This window comes from Amphibalanus amphitrite, unplaced genomic scaffold (assembly GCF_019059575.1).
Source record: "Amphibalanus amphitrite isolate SeventyFive unplaced genomic scaffold, NRLGWU_Aamphi_draft 001665F_arrow, whole genome shotgun sequence".
Taxonomy (NCBI): Eukaryota; Metazoa; Arthropoda; class Thecostraca; order Balanomorpha; family Balanidae; genus Amphibalanus; species Amphibalanus amphitrite.
Genome location: NW_024883158.1, coordinates 6,370 through 20,404, shown reverse-complemented (window position 1 = coordinate 20,404; position 14,035 = coordinate 6,370). Strand labels below are relative to the sequence as shown.

At 48.4% G+C, this 14,035-nt stretch overlaps 1 protein-coding gene across 1 annotated transcript; it reads left to right on the top strand.

Moving 5' to 3' along the window:
• The first annotated feature begins 532 nt into the window (after positions 1–532).
• On the top strand, positions 533–13,091 carry LOC122374506. The gene is made up of 7 exons (XM_043353301.1): positions 533–859; positions 1,771–1,911; positions 4,910–5,788; positions 6,956–7,065; positions 7,554–7,761; positions 8,306–8,374; positions 11,738–13,091. Exons 1-7 carry the CDS (start codon positions 796–798, stop codon positions 12,394–12,396), a joined length of 2,130 nt encoding a protein of 709 aa, XP_043209236.1. The 5' UTR covers positions 533–795; the 3' UTR covers positions 12,397–13,091.
• The last annotated feature ends 944 nt before the right edge of the window (positions 13,092–14,035 follow it).

Genomic DNA, 14,035 nt, shown 5'->3' with positions numbered 1-14,035 from the left:
CTCTGCCTCCCTTTCTCCCCATCCTCCCTCTCACTCTGCCTCCCTTTCTCCCCATCCTCCCTTTTATTTTTTTTTTCTCTCTCTCTCTCTCTCTCTCTCTCTCTCTCTCTCTCTCTCTCTCTCTCTCTCTCTCTCTCTCTCTCTCTCTCTCTCTCTCTCGTATCTTATTCTATCCCATCGCTCCATTTTTCTCGCTGTTAATCGTTCTCTTTCTCCCGCTCTCTCCTCCTCTTTTTTACCTTGCTTTGCCTTTTATGCACATGTAACTACCTAACTCTCGTACATAAAGGTCGAAAACTAACAGCAGTATAAAGGTATCATGCTGTTATCGCGTGGCGCGTGCGCCACTTTACTTCATACGGGCTCGAATTCGATACATAATGGAGTGTTGAATTGGCCAAAACTGGCATGGCTTAGCTAGCTACCTAATCGCTGACCTATGAGGTTATAGGCACAAGCAAGCCGATTTCAACTAGCTGCCACCGATATTAGAACGGCTTATTTGCTAACCGCTGTCACGTCTCGGTACGTAGCGGCGCATCCCTGTCCTGCTGCACTGACCGTGAGTGCCGCTGCACACGGCTCTGAATAATTCAGCGCCGATCCAGCGGTCGCCGGTGGAGACAGCCATGTCCTGTTTACCGATCACCGTAGAAATTGAGCGCGCCTTCGATTGCCGTGAGAGCGGCCGCGTGTGTCGGGGGCAGGTGCGCGGGTCAGGGGACAGGGGACGACCCGCTCAGGTGGGGGGCGATGGCCGTGGGCTGAGCACGGACAGAGCCGGGGATCGCCATCATGCGGCGGGTGCTGCCGCTGCTGCTGCCGCTGCTGCTGCTCTCCGGCCAGACCGTGACCTTTGGTGAGTGTTCTTAGGGCAGGCGGTACCGAAAGTTTATACAAAAACTCTATCATGGGAGCAATAAGTCAAGTGCTTCTTTCCCCAGTTATACGGGACAAATCGTCCTTGCAGGGACGTAGCGTCAGGTATTCTCAGAGCGCCATTACCTACTAGTAGACGATTGTTAGAAAATGTTGATGAAAAACAATGCATGCTGAAAAACAGTAGGAACCTGGCAATTGCGTCCATAAATATTGCCGGCATTACGAAACCATCCCTCTAGTTACCCTGAGATATCTAATTGCACTTGCCTGTTTCACCTTTGAGTCCATTTTCAAAGGGCCAGTTCGACATCAATGTGAGCCAATCAGTTCCAAATTGGACGATCTTACGGTATCAGTTTGGTCGACCGTTGAAGCTCTTAATGTGTAGAACAAGGCCATCTGAGAGGCGAAGTTTGCAATGGCGAACAGGCGGCCGCATTGGGACGCAATAGCAATAGCGCCCGATCGCACCCGCCACGAAACAAGGTCGTTATCGGCCGCTCATTCACACAGAAGTTTCCGCGCCTACAACAAAGCTATGTACCAACCTTGTTTGCCCAACTGCAAAGAACTCAGAGTAACTGCTAACTATAGCAGAGTCGTTAGCGACTGTGAGACTCGCTGGACTGCTTTGAAGTTTAGTTGATTCAGTGAGCAGTCTTCATCAATTGCAGACACCCACCACGTCAACAAGCTCGAAATGTCGCAATAGGCAATAAAAAGAGCTTCTTAAGATGACCTTATGATTGTTTATTGCGTTATTTCTGGAAACATACATGCCTTTATTTATATATAATATGTCTGATAAAATTATGCGGTGTATTGACGTGAATAAATTGCAGGGAGCTCAGCCCTCGGTGTGTAACCTCGTGCCCCGTTTTTTCGCAGTAAATGGCGAGGTTACTACGGACGGCACTACCGTCGTTACGGACCCCGACGGTGGTCGTACGACGTACAACTCTACGGGGAACGACACGATCACCACATCGGCGACGAGTGAGACGGACGGATGGACTCAGTCGGGGCTCGGTGAGTGGCGTCTCGGTAGGAGATGAAGCATACAGTTGAACAAGAACAATAGATATTGGACAATGAACACTGGACAGGCGTTGCATAAAAACGGCAAAAGCTGACACACTAATGTAAACAAATACCTACCTATCCATATGTCAGCTGGTAATGATTAACCGGGCACATATTATAAGATTTTATGGCTGGGATCAGGGGAAGCTGTTCAATAACAAGTCCCCTTTTGGCAAGCACACTGAATGACTCGTTTTCTTCAAAGTTGCACAATGTCGACAATAAAACCTTGCCTATGGGTTGTTAGCAAGCGCACAGTTTGAACAAATTTAAGATTACATTTAAAACGTCAATTCAATCCTAAAATATTGATTTTGTATGTTTAGGTAGCGCAAACATGGCGCAAACATTCAGCATGGCGCAAACATTCAGCTTTCAGTGAACGGCACTCAGCGGATAGGAAAAATATAGTTTAGCTTTGGTCGTTACCGCGTTTACGTTAAAATCAACGTACCGTATGTACACAAAATTGCTGCCAAATTTAACTACACGTACGGCGTGTAGCGAAAACAGTTATTTTTGCTATGTGTTACAATATATATGATAGGTATATCCACAGATAACAGTAGTACTACTGTTATCTGTGGTATATCAGATTGAGCAACTCATTAAAATCTAACGTATCTCAACAGGAGCAAAAAAAAGCGCTGCCGGATTTTGTGCTGGATGATTTTCTAACTTTCAATGTCCTGCTCTGGTCCCCGTGACCGGTTTACTTCCGGGCGGTGCACTTAAAGCTAAGATCGATCGCCACTAAACCCGGCCCGCAATTCTGGCGGCCGGTAAAATTTAGTAGCCACGACCGGCGACGTGACCACCATGCCTGCATATAACTAGTGTCTGGTTTGCGCTCTTGTACGATATATACAGACGTATGAAATAATCCCAGCTCACTACTGGGAAAACATCCGACTGCCTTGGCTTGGAAGGCGCCTTGGATGAGTGTGTGAGTAATTAGGTGGATTCGAATGTAGAATATCCATTCGAATCCACCAGTGGTTTCGAATGATTGCTGTTTTACTGAGCGGCTTGGGCGCATGTAACATAATGCCAGAAAAGCTATGCCAATGGTCATATAAATCCCTACATTTAATGACAATTTTCATTAGATAAGTACCTGGAAGCCAAAAAAGCAAACCTATCACTGAAAAGTGTTTGATGAGTCGAATTTAAAAAAGAATTAATGCTTGATAAATTATAACATTCGTTTTATTTTGCTTCCTATTACTACGAGTGAACGTTCTGAATAATTAAACGCGAGTAGTCTCTCGGTCCGGTCCGCCTCCAGCGAGGAGGCCATTTCTGGAGGCAGCGCAGCACATACCTACCATCGTCATTAGTTACCAAGTCACTTTATCGACAGATCAGTGAGTCGACCGCCCAAAAAGTCGAGTGGTCGCTGCGGCGGCACCCGTAAAAGGCGGCTGCCGTCCGCCGGGGCCGCCGCGGGAACGGTTTATAGGACGGCGCTCCACCGCCAGGGTCGGCAGAGCGGCCTCCGTCCCACGCGGGCCGGTCGGCCGGCTCGGCGAATTAAATGGTTTGAATATTTATCGAGATTAGACTATTTATTCACCGACTGCATCTGCGTGACATATTTGGATTTTGTCGATCGATCAACGAGTGTCCGTACATTGTTCAGTACTTAGTCTGACATATAGCCGGCTGTGTGAGTCCATTTTCCGGTAATTGCACAAAACTAGATACTCTGTCCTGACCACTGATCGGACACAACTTCCGACTAACGATTGATTATCAATCTGGCGTTAAAAATGCATGCAACAACGGATGTAAACGGACATTGATTAATGGAAACTGTCCTATTAAAGGCGCACAATCAGTAACGATTCTATAGTCAGTCTATTTATTATTGTATCACCAAGCTGGTGGCTTAGCGACCGTGGCCGCAGCTGCACCGGGGCACCGAGCCAGTGACCTTGCGTCAGTTATCAAGTCCTTGACCGCCAGACACTGGTTATTAGCCATTTCTCTCTGATCTCTCATCGCTAGTCTCTGGTCCCTAGCCACCGGTCCCTCGTTGTTGGTCTCTGGTCCTCAATGCTGATCCCCGGACCTAGGCCGTCCCCGTCTGGGCCAGTTTACGGTCGCGCGCGGCCGGTCCCTTCTCCTGGACCGTTCTTCGCGTCGCCGACGCGGTGGTCCCTGTTCTCGGAGTAAGTAGCGTCTGTAGTGACTACCGTTCGCTTTTAAAAATACTAGAAGGAAGTCTGTGTGACGTGTGTGTTTACTATAACTGTACCTCGGTAAGAAACCATCTCCGAAGACGGAAACGTGCGTAAATAACAGTCATACGAATCCTTCGATTGACGTGATGTAGTTTCATTCAAAGATGTCTTCAGTTTATAGATAACTCACGTGTCTTACAAAGGAGCTTATTATATAGGTGGAGGACAAAAATGTCATGAAATCCTTGGCAATTCGCAGTTATGAATATTGCACGGATGCACCCGCTCACATTCAACTCACCTACAAAGCGATGCAGGCTTTCAGACGAGCGCAATTAGCATTGATTCAGCATGCATTATGCAATGTGCACTCTCAGATTGTCCCCACAATGAATATGCATTTCCACTGACCCTTGCCTAGCTCTTATTAGTGGGCGGATGAATGGATCGTGGACATTATCATTCAATAGAACATATGTTGATGTTGTCTCGGAGCCTGAAGGTTTTATTTTATCGTGTATGACCTCGAAGCATCGCCATTCCGCTGTAGAACATCAGCAAAAACTTATATAATCGCTCTAGGGCGACTCAGCTGGATAATCTCAGCGAAAGGTGAGTTTGTATTGTTTTACGACCACTGCGGGTAAGCGTTACTTCCACTGCGCTGAGTCGGTTTTAGTTAGTTCACATGTTTACCGTGCAAACTGCCTGCCTGCGTCAACAGAGAAACCTGACCGGAACAAACGCTTCCTTTTCAGATGTCGAGAACACCACCACCACGGCTGTGGACCTGAACGCTACAACAACCACAGCTGAAACCTCGACCAGCCCGACCCCGTCCACGACCACCCGTCGAACGACCCGGACCACGACGACCACCACAACGACCACCACCACGCCGCCGCCTCCCAACTGGAACCTGCTGCCGGTGGAGCGGTGTCTGTGCCGCCTGGACCGCTCCCTGAGCTGGGCCCGGGAGCAGCTGATCGCCGAGATCCTCCTCGCTGAGGAAGCTGCCAGAGCTGCCGCCACCACCACACTGTCTCCGAACGAAACGCAGACTGTTACTGGTGACCCATTGGTCGCAAACAATACTGATGTTTTGGAGACAGCTAACGACAACAGCACAGCTGTGACTGATCTGGGTTTGAGTGACGAGTCTGACAATGTGACATCAGTTACATTGGGAGGAAACGCTGGAGGAAACACCGATGCCGCTGATGCGACCACCGAAATATCAACCGACGGTCAGCTATCCACGACAACCGAGACGGTGCCGGATGAATTGCGGCGAAGGAAGCGAGAGGTGGAGACTACCACAGGCATCTCGAGCACCACTGAAGCAAGCGGTGAAGCAACTTTCACCGAACTATGCCTCAACGGGACATGTCAGAATATCACAAACATCACAGAGGATAGCACCGTTTCACTCAACTCCACCGAGGCAGACATCAGCAACACTACCACAGCCCAGACGACAGTCACCGAGACTTCAACGACGTCGACTACCACAACGACAACGACGACGACCCGGGTGACGACCACGACGCCGGCGGAGCGTCAGTTCCCCCCGGGAGTGATGGCCAGTGGCCATCCACGACGGCGGCGGCTCTCCCTCTGCCACTGCCCCGAGAAAGGTAACGATGCCGAGAAGATATTATACACAATGCTGTTTTGCTCCTTCGATGAAAAGTATCAGCCGTCTGTAAAACGGCTTCCTTTTTCCTGACAGCTTCAGGCCCATCTCACGCATTAGAGTTTCCTAGTTCAGAGTGTTAATCCATCAAAGTTGTTACGACTCTTTCTGACACCAGTCTGGGCCTGTCTCACTTGTTCCGAACTTCAGCTCCACTACCTCGATAGAAATCAAAGAAATATCCCCAGATGCCTCAGCTTCCGTTCATCGCATTTCTGACTTTGCGCATTCAACTCGATAAGGAAAATCAAATATCCCAGTCCTGCCGTGTTTTCGACACTCGATGTCGCTTCTACGACTCCCAAAGTGCGACGAAATTCTCTCGTGGTTTATAGTTATAGCTTCGTTTTAACTGTATGTTGGCTTAGGATTTGGTGCGTCATTCATTTTCAGCCAGAACCCGTTACTGAGCTCTTACATGCAACCACGATTATAGCTCAATTACCTTTTTTATTCTTCTCGATTTATGAACAGGGCTGGTTGCCAACAGTAAGCGATTGTTGACTAGTACGTTGTTGGTATGACTGGTGTTATTGCCACGCTAGCTTCATTCATTCTTTCAAGATTCAGAACATGGTAGAATGATTTTGCACTCCTCAGAAGCTACCAGTTGACTGCAACGGTTGCACCGTATATAACGCAATTAGGCGGGTCTATTGTTACTGTTAGCGTTGGGTCATTGCATTATAGGTAGGTACTGTGAGCTCATTTCGTGTGATGCGGCACAGCCTAGCACTCCATGCAACCACTTGCCTGTAAAAAGTGGAACATCATTCTGTGGGTAACTGTACTCTGAATAACTAGGAGACACTTCGGTGTGTAGACGGACTTAGCACTTAACTAGAGAACGTTTACAGCACGATTCCAGCTTGCGTTGCAGCGCGGCGCCTGCGGCAGAAGTCAGAAGACCCACCATCTCAGTGGGCGGCGGGTTCACGCGAGATGAGCAGTGGTCCTATGACGTCACTAGTTCCGTCTTTGTTGACCGATGACGTGGGCGTGATAGGCTGTAATTGCTCCTTAATGCGACTGTCAAATAGGAAATGGATTATTACCATAAACAATCTGCATAGTGCGCGCTTCATCTCTGTAATTGTCTTATTTACAGTGGCGGGAGTCTGGGGCTCCATTCGAATTCTCAACATGCACTGGAGAACAGTGCTGCTCTATCCAGAGGAGGTAGCCTACCAAGAGGCCACCAAATATATTCATGAACAGGTAAGGTTGCACAGGACTCATAGGAGTTCAATAGCATGCATTCTGTGCAGAAGCTTGGCCAACTTTTACCGGAAGGCGGAACTCATGCATTACCGATGATGGTTTGATAGTGTCCTGCGTAGTGCGTTACCTTTAAAGGGATTGGTAGGGGAGAGCTCCCATCATGCGCCCGGAAATGCGAAAACTCGTTCTCGCTTAAAATATCTGTCCACAGTCCAATCAATACGGTATCGTTTTGATTACGATTTCTGAGCAAAATCTTCTCTATTCTACAAAATATCTTCTCTTGCCATTGAAATACGTGGCATGATGACTAATTGCGTTTTTTTTTCTAAATCCTTGCAAAAGACGCGTTTAGACACAGCATGTGTATACGCTGTGTCTAAATGCCTAAAGAACAGCCCGAGGGAGGCATTTGATGAAGTCCTGTAGGTTATGATTTGGTGGCAACACCGCATTGTTTCTAAACTACATCTTGGCCACTACAGCTGGACCGTATCTTCCGCCAAACGCTGGGCTCGTGGTACTCAACCTCAGAGGTGCTAAACATGGAGGAGGGCAGCGTCATCGCCCACCACAAGGTCTACCTCACCAGGGAGGTGGAGAACATGACCGAGCTGGTCCAAGCCTCCTTCGAGGCCGGCTACGAGTCGGGAGTCTCCGACATCCGAGTGGACAACTCGACCAGCTACTACAGTAAGTGACAGAGCTCTGTTTATATTCCAGTTAAATAAAGGACGAGTACGAACCGTGCCCTGGCTGGGTGACTATGGGCTAGATAAGATCATATAGGTAAACGGCAATCAACAAGCAGCAAGTTAACATCACCTATTCGCCAAGAACACCGCCCACCAGAGCGCACCTATATCCTGCTGCCCGTGACTGTGTGTCGAGCCACGGACGGCCCTCATGACGGTCCGTTTCCTAAGTGCGATTCCCCGGAATGAAGCTCGGTCGGCCGAACGCCCCCGGACGTAGTCAGTGGGCGATGCGGGCGTGCGGGCCAGCCAGCCTGCTCCGCCGCCGATAGGGTGTATCAGCCCGGAACACGTCTCGAGCTCGGCAAACACATCTCATGGAACAGGGAATATAATTTTGGGAAAGGGTATTGTTCTTAAATTGCGTGTTTTATGAAGTTATGCAGATACGCATCAAACACAGTACCTTCACACTCATAAGACTAAGTCGGTGGTGGCTCGACAGATGACATTTTAATTCGCATATCTGTCATTTGTTTCAGTTCCTCCTGGGCCAGTCCCAAAGCCTGCCATATGGTACCTGCGATATCTGGCGCTGGCCATCGGAATAGGTGGGTGACATCGTATGTGCTATAAGTCAATATAAGTCATTCAATGAATACTATATGACTATGATTGAATCAATTGCACACACACACACAGCTTACATAAGTGCACTATACCGCCTGTACTTGCAGACAATAAAGGAATACTTCTAATTACATGAATAGGTAGCGTAAATCATGAGTCGCTGTGTTTACCTACCAGTATAATCACTGTAAAAGTTGTTGGAATCGGTACATCCCAACGTAAGGAGATTAAATATTATTACGGAGCGAGCGAAGCGAGCGTAGTCTTTCCTTAGATTAACGGAAATTTCTGAGTACCAGTATAACGCCTTTTGGGGCGACTAACGGAGCGAGCGAGAGGGTGAGCCTTGCACGTGCAAAATTTCGACGGGGTACCTCCAGCTGACTTGTGCACGGCACCCTACTAACCGGTCTCAAGCGATATGCCAAATTTGAGCACAATCGGCCCAGCCGTTCTCGATATCTGGAAGCGGCACCCTGCACATGCGCACGTGCAAAATGGGTCCCAACTGACTTTTGCACGGCACCCTACTAACCGGTCCCTAACCATGTGCCAAATTTGAGCGCCATCGGTCCAGCCGTTCTCGAGATCTGGTATCGACCCCTGCACGTGCGCACGTGCAGCAGCACCCCAACTCTGGCACATGGATCTGCATCGCCTTGTGGGTGCCTACCTACATGCCAACTTTCAGCGCAATCGGCCAAGTAGTTACCGAGATATTGCAACAATTACAAAAGTGACACCTCTTCGTTTTGCACGTGGGACGTGCATAAGGGGTCACCCACATGCATCGGGAATAGTCCAATACTTGGTAGAAGGAATGAAGCTACCCTACAAAAATTACCGCGTGTAAATCGGTCAAGTGGTTGCTGAGATATAAGCGTCGCAGAATCGTGACCACGGCCGGCCGGCTGGCCGGCCGCTCATACTCGGAAATTTCCGTTATTACGGAGCGAGCGAAGCGAGCGTAGTCTTTCCTTAGATTAACGGAAATTTCTGAGTATGAGCGGCCGGCCGGCCGGCCGGCCGGCCGGCCGGCCGTGGTCACGCTTTTGCGAGGCTTATATCTCAGCAACCACTTGACCGATTTACATGCGGTAATTTTTGTAGGGTAGCTTCATTCCTTCTACCAAGTATTGCACTATTCCCGATGCATGTGGGTGACCCCTTATGCACGTGCCACGTGCAAAACGAAGAGGTGTCACTTTTGTAATTGTTGCAATATCTCGGTAACTACTGGGCCGATTGCGCTGAGAGTTGGCATGTAGGTAGGCACCCACTAGGCAATGCATATCCATGTGCCAGAGTTGGGGTGCTGTTGCACGTGCGCACGTGCAGGGGTCGTTTCCAGATCTCAGGAACGGCTGGACCGATTGCGCTCAAATTTGGTACATGGATAGGGACCGGTTAGTAGGGTGCCGTGCACAAGTCAGTTGGGACCCATTTTGCACGTGCGCACGTGCAGGGTACCGCTTCCAGATCTCGAGAACGGCTGGGCCGATTGTGCCCAAATTTGGCACATCGCTAGAGACCAGTTAGTAGGGTGCCGTGCACAAGTCAGTTGGAGGTACCCCCTCGCAATTTCGCACGTGCAAGGCCCACCCTCTCGCTCGCTCCGTTAGTCGCCCCAAAAGGCGTTATACTGGTTCTACATACGTAAGACTCCGCTCGCTTCGCTCGCTCCGTAATGAGCGGCCGGCCGTGGTCACGCTTTTGCGAGGCTTATATCTCAGCAACCACTTGACCGATTTACATGCGGTAATTTTTGTAGGGTAGCTTCATTCCTTCTACCAAGTATTGCACTATTCCCGATGCATGTGGGTGACCCCTTATGCACGTGCCACCGGCCACGTGCAAAACCAAGAGGTGTCACTTTTGTAATGGTTGCAATATCTCGGTAACTACTGGGCCGATTGCGCTGAGAGTTGGCATGTAGGTAGGCACCCACTAGGCAATGCATATCCATGTGCCAGAGTTGGGGTGCTGCTGCACGTGCGCACGTGCAGGGGTCGTTTCCAGATCTCGAGAACGGCTGGACCGATTGCGCTCAAATTTGGTACACGGTTACGGAGCAGTTAGTAGGGTGCCGTGCACAAGTCAGTTGGGACCCATTTTGCACGTGCGCACGTGCAGGGTGCCGCTTCCAGATCTCGAGAACGGCTGAGCCGATTGTGCTCAAATTTGGCACATCGCTAGAGACCGATTAGTAAGGTGCCGTGCACAAGTCAGTTGGAGGTACCCCCTCGCAATTTCGCACGTGCAAGGCCCACCCTCTCGCTCGCTCCGTTAGTCGCCACAAAAGGCGTTATACTGAGCCCTGTTCGGGTCCGCGCAAAATATTTTGCTGAGTGTGAAGTCACACATGCGATGATGTCAGCCGCCTGGCTCCGCCCATGCTCCGCCCCCTCTCCGCCGGCCCGCAAAGCCCACGCAAAGCCGAGGGCCACGCGAGACGCGGCGAACCGTGGCGCGGATGGACTGGTGTGTTTCGTTCAATTACTGAGTAAAATGCGTTCAAATGTGGTTAATAGCAATGTGCCACTGAAAAGAAAGATAATGATACCAAAATAACACCATACTAACCACTTACAATAAGAAATATTCGTATATAATGTAAGATAAAAACACCAAAACCACCCAACGTTTCGTGTTATTCACTTTTTCAAGGGTGATATGCATACATATCACCCTTGAAAAAGTGAATAACACGAAACGTTGGGTGGTTTTGGTGTTTTTATCTTACATTATATACGAATTAATTTGTCCAATTCAAATAATCAATAAGAAATATATGAGGGTAAACTTTAATCCGCGCCACTTTCGCCTCCTGCAGCTACTATTTTCTTCTTGCGCAAAACTGAAAGATTTTGCGCGAGCCTACGTCACACGTGTGACGTCATACGCCGAAGGGCGGAGCTTGGCACCCGAGAGACCCCAACTGCGCATGCGTGGTGCAAAATTTTGCAATAGGATGCGCTGCCCGAACAGGGCCCTGGTAATAATCGAGTGACGCTAGTCGCTAGTTTATTTTCAACTTATGGCCTCAACTAGCATCAAATGAAAATCAGAGTGCTCGTTGTTTGGCAAGGAATGTGAAATTATTTAACTTAGGTAAGCCAAAGTTTGTTTCGTTTTGCTGTTATTAGAAGCACATAATAAAATTATCAATGCAACAAACTTTGGATTACTAAGTGGGCGAATTTCACATTCCTTGACTGACAACGAGACTTCTGAGTTCACTTGAAGATACATATTTCTAGGCTGCATTCTGAAAGTAAGAAATACACAAACACATGTAAAGCTTGCAGTGCAGCAGCCTGAAGCTTTCAATCTGTCTGTTTCAGTGATCATGATCGCCATCATGTATGACATTGCGTGGCGGACCAACACGTGCGCTCTACGGTCCCCATACGGCTACCTCGAGGAGCCCGACGGCAAGCAGCACGTCACCCTCCGAGAGCGGCTCCGAGTCGCGGCCGACAAGACCAGGGAGGCCGCGGGCAGGACGCTCGTCGCCACCAGGGACGTGGCGGTGAAGACGGGGAGGACCATATCGAACCCGGAGACGTTCCGCAAGATCGGCACCCTGGTGACGACGAACGTGGTCTGGGTGAAGACGGTCGGCGCGCTGAAGAAGAGCCCGCCGGAGGACCGGCAGCCGACGCTGGACCCGGAGCAAGGTCTGGAGCAGCAGGCCGAGCAGCTGGAGCAGCAGCTGGACGAGCCCGGACAAACGGACGGAGCTGATGTTCAAGAGCCAGGTGAGGGCGAGTCTCCGGCAGAGGGTGAGGGAGAGGGAGAGGCGACGGATAAGGACGAGGGCGAGGCGCCGGCAGACGCCTCTGAGGAGGCGACGCCCAGCGACGAATCAGATGGAGGCTCCCCTGAGGCAGAGGAGGGCGCTCCCAAGGAGGAGGAACAGGAACCAGCGGAGAGCACCGAGAATGAGCAGCCCTCTGAAGACGCGCCAACAGAGCCTGCGCAGCAAGAGGCCGATAGCTAAACTGACCAGCAGGCCATTCAAACCGTCAGTGGGGACGGACAAGTTATAAGAAACATCCGTCTTCAGCGTGGCCTCAGGCCTGATGCTATAGTATGATAACTACATTGCGCGGTTACAGTTGTTGGGTAAAGGAAAATCCTGTTATTGCCTTGCTTCGCAAGCTAATGTTAATCGGTTCACGCTTAGAGACACGCTACGTGTAAGATCATACAATGAGCGTGCTCTGTAACTAGCGACACTGGTCGTTTTGCATTAATGTTTAATAACGGACAATGTTGACTTTTTATTAAGTTTGCCGACAATTTTTTCCGATAAGCACTACCGCCTGGGCTTATTCACTTCAGAATAACTTTCAGATGCAATTGAGCTTTTTTCTTCTTCAATTGATTAGAGGGATGGCTTTTCGAACAACCTTCCTCCCCACCACCGGCGTAGAAATCCAGAAACTCCAGCGAAATGCGGCTTCATTCGTTCATTCATTCACAAAATTTAGGTCCAAGGACTACTGAGCATGCTGTCTAGGTGTTACGAAGTATTTCATGTTTTATTAGAAAACATTTCAGCATTATCATAGGTATTGTATTATCAAGCCGAAATAGTCTTATGGCAGATAATAAGCATGAAATGGCATATGCCTTTTGATCATGACGGATGACATGCCTTCGTTGATTTCGAAGAGCAATACAAATGAAAAAGACATTTTTGTTTCTTCGTATCTGATAGAACCACTATAATAGGTAGTTATTGTTGTAGTGGTAAAAACTAATCAAATCAAGCGTCGGCATCGTAAGAAGCGTTAGGGTGGCAGTTTTGCCCCATTCTTCCTTAAACGAAGGGACAATAGTCAGGATGGGGAACAGGAGCCTTAGCCACCAGCCTGTACTGTAGGACACGAATGAACGCAATAAAATTTTAAAACATATACAATGATAATTAATTGCATTTCTACCACGATTTTAGCATACACGCGACGCATTAAAGGTAGACTGCCACCTTTTTTCACAAAACGGTTTTCACTAGAGCTGAGCCACCTATGTCCCAGACTGAAGTCGGTTTTCCGAAATTCGAACCCGTTTGCGAGAAATCGGAGACCAAAGTTCAGTTTGATGCCATTTTTTTAGTCCAAGAAAACCGACATCTCTACTGTTTATCAATAACTTTGAAACATGAATTTTCTTATCTTTTGGTAAATATATGTCAAAACTTTGATTGTTTCGAGATCAGAGAAGAATTTTGGAGTGTCAAAATAAAAGTTAAACTTATATATTCAGTAGCTCATTTTTTCCAAAAAAGTGTGGGAAATGGGGTTTAACATGGGCCAGACCCATTCCAAATGAGCCATGATTTTTAAATGTTTTACGAACTTAAATGCAAAATAAATTAAACATGGCCAATTTCTTATGAAATCAATTAGTAAATCATAAAATACCTTACTTTTTCAAATAAAATGTAATAATCTTATGACCTTGAAGTCTAGTGATGTGTAAACATTGTCGCTAGACATTAAACGATTGATAATTGTATGATAATCAACAATTTTTTTCGCGATTCACGTGATGATACTTTGTCAGGTGAATTCTAAAATTTTGTTTTGCCCAGGGAATAAATCATAGGCCGATCTGAGAAAACTTTTTGAAGG